The following is an 11171-nucleotide window of genomic DNA, read 5'->3' on the forward strand; positions in this document are numbered from 1 at the left end:
AGGAGACATCCGGCTGTACCAAATATATCCACAAAATCTTGATTGCCTTTCATTGGAAATTTGAGCACAACTGGGGTGTCAGCGATCTGGTCTTGTTTTGTTTTTCCTCCATCGATTTTTTAAATGCCTTTTCCCTGTGTTCAATGGTCTTGACTGTAGCTTTCATTCCTAATACTTGCGATTTAATGGTGTACAGCCTTCGAAGCAACATCCTTAGATTCCATAAGTCTACTTGGGACGAGGGAAGACGTAATGAACCCGAGTGCGATGCAACATAATTATTACCTTGAGCAACACCGCCACCAAGCATTGCTTCAACACCAAGAATCACAACCCCCGAGCATTAATAAAGACCGTTATCGATGAGTTTTATTTCCGAGATTTGACCCTCAACACCACCAATTTGAATGCACGGGACAGAAAGGTTTCTTTTCTCCCTTGGCTTCATGAAGTCATTGCGGCAAAAAAAGTCGGCGTTAACCTTGGATTCACGCGGTCAGGAGACGCCGCTTGTAAACAGTGGACTACAATATGCGGTCCAGAAACACCGCTTATAAACAGTGGACCACTAAATGCGGTCCAGGAACGCCGCCTGTAAACAGTGGACCACTATATGCGGTCCAGGGATGCCTCTTGGAAATAATAGACCATTTTCTGTGATTGGCATGAAACTTGGTGCTGCTGGTGTCCTTAGCAAGTTTGATATTGATCAAATCAAACGTCTTGCCAGAAGGAGATGAGGTACATACCCATAAATCAACCTTGTCGCCAATTGCAGAAGCGTTACCATCCTGGGAACTTTTTTCCGCACAGCCAAGTATCGTGTGTGCCCAGCTAAATATTGTGTGTGCTCAGCAAATTACAGTGTGCGCCCAGCTTAATATGCTATGAGCATTAGAGCCTACAGAGACAGTATCACCCCTAAATAATCTGTTAATACTATTCATACATCTTGTAGTCATGACTAACATACCACTTGCAAAAGATGCCTTCCTCACTATCATCAAATACGGCAGAAAAAATCCTTGACCAGAGTTTGACGACGTAATCCCCCTCTGAAAACTGCTCTTTGCTTGCAGCATTTAAAATCATGGGTGCTTCTTTCATCTTCTTAAGGCTAAACGAAAAACGTAAGGGTTAGAAACTTCAATTCCCAAAAATTCGCGTATACATACACAAAGGCATAGACTTCAAAGTATTGCTCGTCTGCTGTCATTGCATATTCTAATTGAAGCCTTAAACATAGACAGTATGCTTTTTTTATGTTATTCGTGGCCAATGTCTCTACTTGCTTAAGCCTTGGCAGAATGTGGTCATTTTGTGAGACCACATTTGAAGCAGGTATGGCCAAGTTTCGGCTTTTTAAAGTGGCCTAATGTTTGATCTAATACTGAAGCGTGATATAATTAATTAGTCTTACATTCTTCACTAAAGTTCTTAAATAATTTTCTTTCATTTACATCGTAAAAATTGGTATTTCGACGATAATTACATCAAACAGGAGGGTCTCTGTGATGTACCGACAGCAAAGAAAAGCGCTGTTTTACTGTGAAGCCTACAGATACGCCTAAAGAAAAGAAAACACCTTCGTCACATACATTTACGAGGTGTCTTTTTGCATCTTTTATCATTATAAATCAGGCTTTGGTTAATATCAGTATTCAATCAAGATTGTAAAAAAAAAATATGTGACCTACATCAGCATCAGCCTAAAGCTGAGACCCCAACTTGAAAAGTTCCCACCATATACTGATGACTAGCCGCAGCTATAGTATCCCCATCTCCCCCAAAAGGTGGAACATATGTTTTCCTTTATAAATAAAAAAAAATAGATAGTTCGCAGTTATATTTTAGCACTTTCTTAAAAGCAAAAGTCCTTATTATTAGCTAACCTTCTTACAATATTTGATACTCTCATAAAAAAGAAGGAAAAAAAAATGGAAGAAAAGTGTGTTTTATTTATAAACAAGAGCTGTTTATTATGTCAGGATGAGGCAATTGATCATTTGATCACCTATAAGTTTTGGCCTTTACTTATAATAGAAATAGGGGCTTATTATGAAACTAGAAGCGCAGATAACTTTGCTTATTAACTAAATTCACGAACATCCAATAATAATTTTGTCAAGATATCTATACTAATACATGAAATTTTATTGAAAACATTGAATGCTTTACACTTCGAAGCAAACTAGCAACCCCCATTACAAAATCTTTGATGGAACGCAAAAAGACAGAGAGCTATTATTGGGCCTTTATACCTTCTATACTTTGTCTGGCCCGCTGGAACATGCGCATTAGAAATGGTATATTGGATATGAGTACAGTCTAAAAGAATATTTTGCCAACTTTGTATTTTTCACTCTGTCTCTGTTTAAAAAAATTTCCGGAGAAACAACAAACATATCTATATACACTGCATCATCAGCACAAAAATCAAAAGATATATGAGGCTACCAGGGGTCGAACCTGGAATCTCCTGATTCGTAGTCAGACGCCTTATCCATTGGGCCATAGCCCCTCATATGATATTTTGAACTACAAATAAAAATTAATCATTAAATTTTATTGTATGTATTACGTAATCAAAGTCACGTGAAAATCACCTGGCAGAAATATGATTGGTTAAAATGCCATTGATTTTTTAACATTTCACTAAGTCACGATGAAATTTTACAAATGACTACTACATGGATTTATAGTAGAATATCAGGCAGAGAGACCTTATTTAAACTATCCGTGGGAGTAGATATAATGCAGACAATCAAATTCATTTATCACATGTCAACTACTACACAAAACCAAAGATATTTTTATTACTAGTGCGAAAAGCCCATATTAATTTCGCATTTCATCTAATGATAGTTTTTTAATTGAATTCCTTAATAATGAGATCAAAGCAGATCATTTGGATTCGAATTGCTTAGAAATTGTATTGTTAAAATTATGCTATATATACTGTTTATTGATGTGTTTGGTAATGTGGTGCGCACACATTTTGCATAAATGTGGGCTGTGGGGGATAGTATGGAGGTGGCATACAGACATATTGAACAGGTGGATCTTCTTTTTTTTCTTCCTTTTTTTCTGGCGCTTTCTCTTCTTCTACAGGAGCATGTCCGAATCCGGTAGATTTACGAACGATGATATTCCAATAGTACTGCCATACAAATGAAATAAGTGTATTAACAATTACAAACCCAAGAATGACATATACAGGTTTACTCATTAAGTATGTGTTAACATGATTTGGATTCCCATCGAATATCAAAAGCCAGGGGTTTATGAATCCAGTATGAGCAAAAAAATCTAGACCGAAGTAAAAAAGATAAGATCCCATTAATGCAGTAGAAAAGAGCACTACATAAGTTTCGACAAAATACATGGCAAAGGGACCTAATACACTGATACCGATGATAAAGCAAACACGAGCAACTTTCTAAATAGTATAAGCATTAGGATTTTTTATGACAAAGTAAATGTTAAAATGTTTACTATAGTTATCACCAAATTCTCCTTCCATGAGAGAAAATAGACAGCAAAATAGAATCCCCCAAGAGCTTTTATCGAACGCAATGATTTGTTAGAAATTTTGCTTTTAGGATATAGAATAGTTTCGCTTACCTGCAATAAAATATACGCCAATTTGATAAAAGAATGCAAAGAACAAGGCACCAAGTATGCCAAGACCGGCGCTGACACAAATGTATATAAGGTCGCCCAATGGATAGCCGCCAGCAGGCTCATTATTTACAAGGCCAATCCATGTCATAGTGGCTAGTTGGAAATCAAGCTATGTTAACTTTAGCTTTTCTTAAAAATTGTAATGTAGTTTTACCAAAGAAAACAAATCCCGACAGTCCCAAAGTAGGGCGGAAGAATCTGAACCCAAGGATAGAGAAGTACAATCCAAGGATTACACAGACAACGCCAGAAAAACCTTGGGCAGGACTGATGCTATCACCGTATGTATCTAAAAGAGGCTATCTGTTAATAATGGGGTAATGCTTATGAGAGTAATACTTGGTACTTACGCCATAAATAATCAGACCAGCACTGTCCTGTACAATAGCTTCCTGATGGCTTTGTTGTAGCCTTTGGTTTAGAAGTTGAAGAAGCTGTAACAGTTTTTGTAACAGTTACTGCTTGCCCACCTCCGCAATTTACTGTCTGGGTGACTGTTGTCCATAAATTGTTAACGGATAGATTGTTCTCAGAATCGACAGTACGATTGCTTTGATCGGCTATCATCACAATATTCTTTTTATCTTCTCTTCCCCTACACATACTAGCCCAATTTTGATATATATCTAAATTATCTTGATAATCCCCGGCATCTCTTTTTAAAAGAGGAGATAACGTAGGCGAGCTAGATATAGCGGTTGATGTGTACGTTTGTATTGTAGTTTTTGTTACTTTTGGTAAAGCTATGCATGTTGCTAGATACACATTGTAGAAGCATACTAACAACAAGATCAATTTGAGTTTTTGAAATGTCATTGAAACTATTTATTAAAGCAAAAAAGAATAATGAATAGGAAGGATAAAGAAATTGCAGATTTAAAAGTGTGCCATAAATGCTTTTTTCGCAAAAAATAGCATTGTTTTTAATATTTTCATTTTGAGCGTTTCGTGATCAGTCTGTGTTATTGCCATTTATAGACCGATGTTTTCAATTTTTTTGGCACCTATTCCGCCTTTCTTTTTCTCCCGTAACTCTGCCATACGCTATAATAAAAAGTTAGATTGAACCTATTAATTGAACGTTTTTTATATAAACCTGTCTTCGTTCTTCTCTTCTACGCTCGAGTTCTGCTTTTCTATCGTCTTTATTTGCATGTGGAGGTACTGAAGTTGGTGACGCGCTACTATGTTTTTCTGAGGCATATTGTGCAACATCAGGAATGCCATCATCCAATAAATCAAGATCTGAATCAAACATTTAGCATATGGTAGAGATGGATGAAATCGCAAGGACAGACTTACCAATGACATTGGGTCTATGACTTAATTTCATTGAGCCTTGTGCTTTGCTTCCGCTGTTCCCGGATGATGTAGGATATGAACCAAATGAGGAAACAGGCACAGCTACTTTGGTTAAAGGGGGAGGAGAAAATGGCGCAGGCTTTTTTTCGAAAGACTCTATATGACTTGCATTAGTAGTTATAATTTTAGAAGATTTACTTGCTTACCCCAGTTATCACTATTATCTTCATCTTGTTGATCAAAGTCAAATGGGCTGACATCTTCTTGATCCCAGCCACCAATTTCATTATCAATCTCATCAGCTTCTGTGGTCTGGAATCTCGAAGCATTATTCGTTGGTATTTTTTGATGAGGTGATTTTTCAGTTAATAGACTTTCAACCGGTGTGGAGCTTTGGGAATTAATTGGATTTACAATTTCGCCGCTTGGGCTTGCAAACTAGTTTGATAAAAGTTAGTAGATAAATTCGATTGACAAATACAAAAATAAAGCAAAACTCACTCTGGATTGAATAGATGAGACTGCCCAACCTGCAAGTCCTTTTGTTGCACCACCAAAAACCCCAGCCATTCCTGCACCTTGGGCAGAAGCTGCTTCTTCTGACATTGGGGCTATGGTTTGTTCAACGATCGCAGTGTCGGGCTAAAATTTATATGTTTTTAATGCTTTATAAGTTGACCCCACTTTCTTCCTTTAGACTTACCATCTTTTCTGCAAAGTCTTGGACCCTATTCATAAGACTAGCCATCACTTTAAATGCTTGATCACGCACGACCCTAAATTAATGCAGTTAATAACTTTGAGCCTTATGAATCCATTTAATACGAATGTTTTTACTTTTCTTTATCAATCAAGACAGGAGATACAGCAGGTAAAATTCTTGTAGCACAGTCTTGAGCATCGTAATATTCAGACGTTGCTGTTACAAGGCATTGTTATATTTAAGTCGTTTTTAATTTTTGACAAAATCATACCATTAAGAGACATAAGTGCAGCAACTCTGGCAGGGAAAAACCCATCCCTCAAGCTTCTTGTGAAAGCAGGCACCAAAACTTTTCTTCGGGTCTACAAAACGAGAGTAATCTAATTAAGTCAGATTCGAATAGATTTAAAACACTTACAGCATCGGTTAAATGTTTTGCAATTTTCCCCAAACATATGGTAGTGTTAGTTCTAATTCCAGGCTCTGGATCCATTTGTAGTTTTGCCAGATACTTCAATAGGTCGTAATTAATGATACGCTCATTCAATTTTGGGACCAGCAGTAAGATTGATTTGATTGTTTGCTCTCGAATAATTGGTATGGTGTCTGTAAATCCAGTCGCCTATTACAACACTTTAGTATATAACAATATCGTCTCAGTTACTTGGCTTACAATATTTGGAAACACCTGCGCTGTAACCATTTTATTTGTCATATGGTCAATGAATTTGGGCATATTTTCCAATAAACTGACGCGTATAGCACGATCAGGAGAAGAGAACATTCTTATAACAGGTTGCATAATTATTTCTTCGTACTCCTCGTCTGAAAGGTGATCGCCAACCTTCACTATGGCACTTAATGCCTTAGCGCCACCTGAACCAAATTCAAATGCCTTTATCAATTCGGGCAAAATCTTGTATTTTGAAAATTCACTTGGGAATGTTTCGATCGAAGAATCCAGCTGCTTAAAAAACCCCTCTTTTTCGCTTTGCTCTTTTATACTGATGTTTTCCAGAAACAAATTGACCTTAACAAAATCATTCGAAAAGTAACCTTTTGGTCGTAGGCCTTCCTCCAAAAACATGTCGGTTGTTGCTCTTGCCCTGAATGATGGGTTCAATAAACTACTGTAGATACGTTGCATTGCTACAGGTATGCTACCTTTCTGTGATATAAGTGAATCTATACTCTCAAAGCGGTTGTTGTATGCCTCATAGACAAGGCATCCCATATGATACGAGTCGATGGCACCGGCAGGTAAGCTATTATTAAAACACATGCATGTTAATTTGATATTAACTAATCAAAAACTATTGAATTGGAAATGTAAGCTTACTCTTTGATCGTTGTCCATCCAGATTTTTTAACTTCAGGCGTCGCATATCGCTGCGCATCGGGCACCAATCCTCCAAATGTCTGTGCATAATTAAGATCAGAATAAATTTGAGGGCATGTGGTCGACTCTTACCAGAACAATAGGACTCTCTTCCTTCATGGAACACAGTAATTCAAACCCTCCCAATTTCCATTCTCCTGCTTTATTTGTAAAAACAGAAGCCACTTTGACACTACCATGAACCATGTCACAATCGTTATTCAAAAATTTAACAGCATTCTTTTTATGAATTAAATTAAGTAATTCGACCTCTACTAATTGTTTACAAATAACACTTACGGCAATTTTGTATAAACCCCAGAGAATCAAGTTCTTATCCGGATTTTGCTTTAACTGATTAGAGAGAGGTTCAACTGGATCGGTCACAAACATGATGTTCTGTTCTGTCTGCAGCATCAAGCAAAATAAATATATTAACAATTAAAAAATGGAACAATAAATCTGACGAAATGGTCGTACCTCAATGCCATCTAAGTAGCGTAATATGTCGGGATGCCTCATGGTTCTAATTCGTTTAAAAGCATTTCGTGCCAGTTGAATTCTGTCTTTATTCTTGACACAATCAAACACAAAGATTGTTACTTCAGAACCGTCTTCCTAATAATCATTTGGAACAAAATGTCAGAGGACTACACCTCAAAATTAGAATGAAGGTACCTTTTTTGTACCATGATGAAGGCTCCAGATAGAATGGTCTGAGTAAAATTCAACTTTATCGCCTATGCTATATCCAAATCCTGTATTGCTATTACCAAGCAAAGACAAGCTGCTTTTCACTATTCCTGAAAAAAAAGCCATATTGGTTTGTTTTAAGAAGAAAAAAGACAGAATATAAAATTCAATGAAACACCAGATGTGTAACAATCGACTTTAGAAAAAAAAATGCTATTGCGAAAGGTTGACCAGGCACACAATTTCAGAACGATAAATTAATAAAGATAAGGCCTCCCTTTAACGAAGCAGAAGACCTATCAGGTTTTGTTTCTGTCGGCGAGAAAGTCAGATCGATTACTGTGATGGATGGTGTTTGGACGAAATACTTTGAGAAAAACACTGGATTGAAGTCTTAATTCGTTATAAAGATATCTATTTAACATTGACTCCGGGCCTCATATCCTGCCAAGGCAGTCTTCTGTAGTAACAGTTTCACGAGAAGCCTAATTCCTAATGCCAAAATATTTGCATTGAAAAGGATTTAGTTGGCTCCCAACGCTCTCCACGTTTTTGGAAATTGAAATAAGGTGAGTATGAAGGCACAGACAAAGACTAATAGCAACTATTTTTAATTAAATTAACAGAATATTGAGACAAAAACCTCTATAATCGTCTATCACAATCTATAGGTTAAAATTGTGGCGTTTGCCCAGTATATCCACTGTATTTTGGGCACAATTTATAACGTCTTGACATGTAACTGTATACTTCTTACTGGGTTTTTTAGTCGTTAATCTCAGAATTCCATTCTTGCTAACTAATGGGAAAAATGCTTTTTGATCGTAGCTACATCCGCTGGTTTTGATAGTTTCACTTTTTTAAAACCTTCTTAAAATGCGAGATTCTAACACTTATACCGTTGTATGTGTGTACAAGACTGTGGGCGCTCCCTTGAAAAATATTAACTAATACGAAGAATCTCTATCGAAGCATGTAATGCAGCTTAAAAATTTGCTTACGACATAAACTATATCTAATTGAAACATGGGAGTATCCTTTTTTATGAGCGGAAAATTCACCCTGAGGATGCATAGTTCTGTCTTAAATGGGTACGATCTACTTGAGAATAAATAAATTATGAAATAAAAACAATTTCTAATGTTGCATACCAGCATAAACTTGTATACTGTTATACAACTTCTTCTACTACGAGTACACACTTTTGTAACTAAGATTAAATCAGAAAACTTTAAACTGTTTGTCTAACTTTATTTTGCAGATGACCAATGTAGAACCTCCTCGTAGATCTCCTCAAATTTAGAATTATTGACCCACTTGTCGAGCCAAACAGCCCAATTATCCAACCAAGCGACCTAATCGTCCAGCCAAGCGACATGAAAGTTTCATAATAAATAGAAGAATAAAAAAGAAGGCAATTCACTTTGTACAGATTTTGTTTTTGTTTTTGTTGTTTGTTATATGTAATCAAAAGTCGGATAGATGATGATCTATGTCAGTCAAAAAAAAAAAAAAAAAAAAAAAAAAAAAAACGACACGAGCAATACGGGAGTTGCAACATTACTTTATACGAAGTATATGGAAAGATTATAGAAAATGAATGTAGAGGATAACGTTTCATGAAAACAAGCATACAGATAAATATCAACGTACAGGTGAGAATAGATATTTTTGTAACGGGTCTCTTAGGGACAGCCAAATTTTCTTAGGGACAGCCATTTTTCTTAGGGACAGCCATTTTTCTTAGGGACAGCCAGGGTGCGCGTAGTCGTAATGTTGGGATTATGATACTTTAATAGACACCAAGAGGTCAATATAACTTAACAACTTGAAATATATACACGTTTATTAAAACCAACATAGTGTAGACCAGTATATATGTTTTACAACTTACTTTCAGCTTCTCGTTTGGACTTTACCTTAATATTGCTGCGTAAGATTAAGATCAAACGAGCTCAAAGGCGAAAAAGAGAAGATAGAATTGTCAAAATAAGTATAAATCGTTTAATATACATTTATTCGTAATTGCTACATTGTTTTTGATTGTATATCCTTGTTCCCAGGTCTACAGAACATCCAAATCACAGATCTTTCGTTGCGACTACGTGCACTTTGGCTGTCCCTAAGGAAAAATTGGCTGTCCCTAAGAAAAGCGTTTTTGTAAAGTACATGATGTCAATAGTTGTCAATAAAACATATAACATCATATGACAAGAGCTAATATTGATGTGCGGAATTATAAGGGATTGTTCCGGCTCAGTAATGCAATATTTAACTCAAACCTGCAGAATAATTTTGAGTAGACTTCAGCTCATTTGATAGTTATAATGTCGTAGTAGAAAGACTTTTCTTTTTATCAACGTCAGCTGAATATTTCAGCTCAATCGACTATACACTCATGTTGACGAATTTCTAAAGGAAAGGACAAAACAGTTCATTGAAATCAGATATAGTGCCATTGTTTTGGTCAGATGATGATCATAAAATTACTCTTGGAATTATGTCACATCCTGTACCCTATAATTTAGTGAAATCGGACCTTCCGCTTATAGTCTTTATCTAAACATCAAACCTGTAAGATTATTTAGATGTATGATGTTGGGGTTATTTTATTATTTAATTGCTTGAGAGATCTCCAGCGAGATACATATACTTATATAGGTAGAGGATTTCCGATAGATTTTTCATCATCTTAAAGAGGCGCTATTTACTCCAGTATACCTTTTTCCTTATCTAAAAACATATATATATATTAGAAAATGATAGCATGAGAGAAAAAGTGTGCTCCGCACTCGATCGATGGACCAAGCCGGCACGAAGATTTAGACCAACAATACCCAAAAGGTTAAAGCGAGTGAAGAAGGATGCTGCATGAGAGCATCGGTGTCCAAATTGTATTTTTATATTTTTAGTTTCACAGAGTATCAATAAAGATGATTTTTCTCTCGCATAAAATAAAAATAATATTGGCCACGCCGTACAGCTGCGCCGCAACGACTCAATTGCCAGACATTAAGACAATTGACAAACGGAAGTGTTTATAATAGTTTTAATTTCTTTTTTCTTGCCATAAAATTAAGTCCAAAAAAAATCGAGGGAGGGAAAATAACAATTTCCAAAAAATTAAGACTCTGACATCAAATCACAAAAAGTAATTCCCCAACGGGGAGTCGAACCCCGGCCGTATCGGTGAAAGCGATAAATCCTAGCCGTTGGACCATTGAGGATGATATATTTTATTAGATATGTATATATTATTTGTAGACAATATAATAAAAATCTTAAATCACGTGACAGGCACGTGCAAGTTATTTGATTGGAGGAAAGCCATTTTTTTTTTTTACAATGAATTGATATTTTGAATCTGGTAGAGTTTAAGAGGTCAAATAAAACCCTTTGTATTCAACATAC

The 11171-nt window shown here is 36.1% G+C and overlaps 2 protein-coding genes and 2 non-coding genes across 4 annotated transcripts; all 4 read right to left on the reverse strand.

Annotated features, from left to right (window-relative positions):
* Nucleotides 1-49: 49 nt before the first annotated feature.
* Nucleotides 50-1216, reverse strand: EV154DRAFT_561419 (uncharacterized protein; the record flags this gene model as incomplete). Its single annotated transcript, XM_051605671.1, has 5 exons — nucleotides 50-312; nucleotides 608-791; nucleotides 864-921; nucleotides 974-1117; nucleotides 1176-1216. The coding sequence occupies 5 exons, from the start codon at nucleotides 1214-1216 to the stop codon at nucleotides 50-52; spliced, it is 690 nt and encodes a 229-aa protein (XP_051459841.1).
* Nucleotides 1217-2448: 1232 nt separating this feature from the next.
* Nucleotides 2449-2521, reverse strand: EV154DRAFT_t41. Its single transcript has one exon. It is a non-coding gene; the product is annotated as a tRNA-Arg (tRNA).
* A 316-nt stretch (nucleotides 2522-2837) lies between these two features.
* On the reverse strand, nucleotides 2838-7957 carry EV154DRAFT_600926 (uncharacterized protein). The gene is made up of 20 exons (XM_051607196.1): nucleotides 7746-7957; nucleotides 7548-7685; nucleotides 7368-7475; nucleotides 7161-7307; nucleotides 7029-7108; nucleotides 6363-6954; nucleotides 6108-6311; nucleotides 5961-6051; nucleotides 5824-5905; nucleotides 5690-5762; nucleotides 5488-5628; nucleotides 5193-5424; nucleotides 4987-5142; nucleotides 4781-4929; nucleotides 4665-4728; nucleotides 4035-4439; nucleotides 3839-3973; nucleotides 3625-3777; nucleotides 3496-3560; nucleotides 2838-3439 (listed from the first exon to the last, which is right to left on the reverse strand). Exons 1-20 carry the CDS (start codon nucleotides 7884-7886, stop codon nucleotides 2963-2965), a joined length of 3633 nt encoding a protein of 1210 aa, XP_051459842.1. The 5' UTR covers nucleotides 7887-7957; the 3' UTR covers nucleotides 2838-2962.
* Nucleotides 7958-10915: 2958 nt separating this feature from the next.
* Nucleotides 10916-10987, reverse strand: EV154DRAFT_t40. Its single transcript has one exon. It is a non-coding gene; the product is annotated as a tRNA-Glu (tRNA).
* Nucleotides 10988-11171: the final 184 nt, after the last annotated feature.

Source organism: Mucor mucedo (assembly GCF_025094135.1).
Source record: "Mucor mucedo strain NRRL 3635 chromosome Unknown EV154scaffold_25, whole genome shotgun sequence".
In the NCBI taxonomy this organism is placed as follows: domain Eukaryota; kingdom Fungi; phylum Mucoromycota; class Mucoromycetes; order Mucorales; family Mucoraceae; genus Mucor; species Mucor mucedo.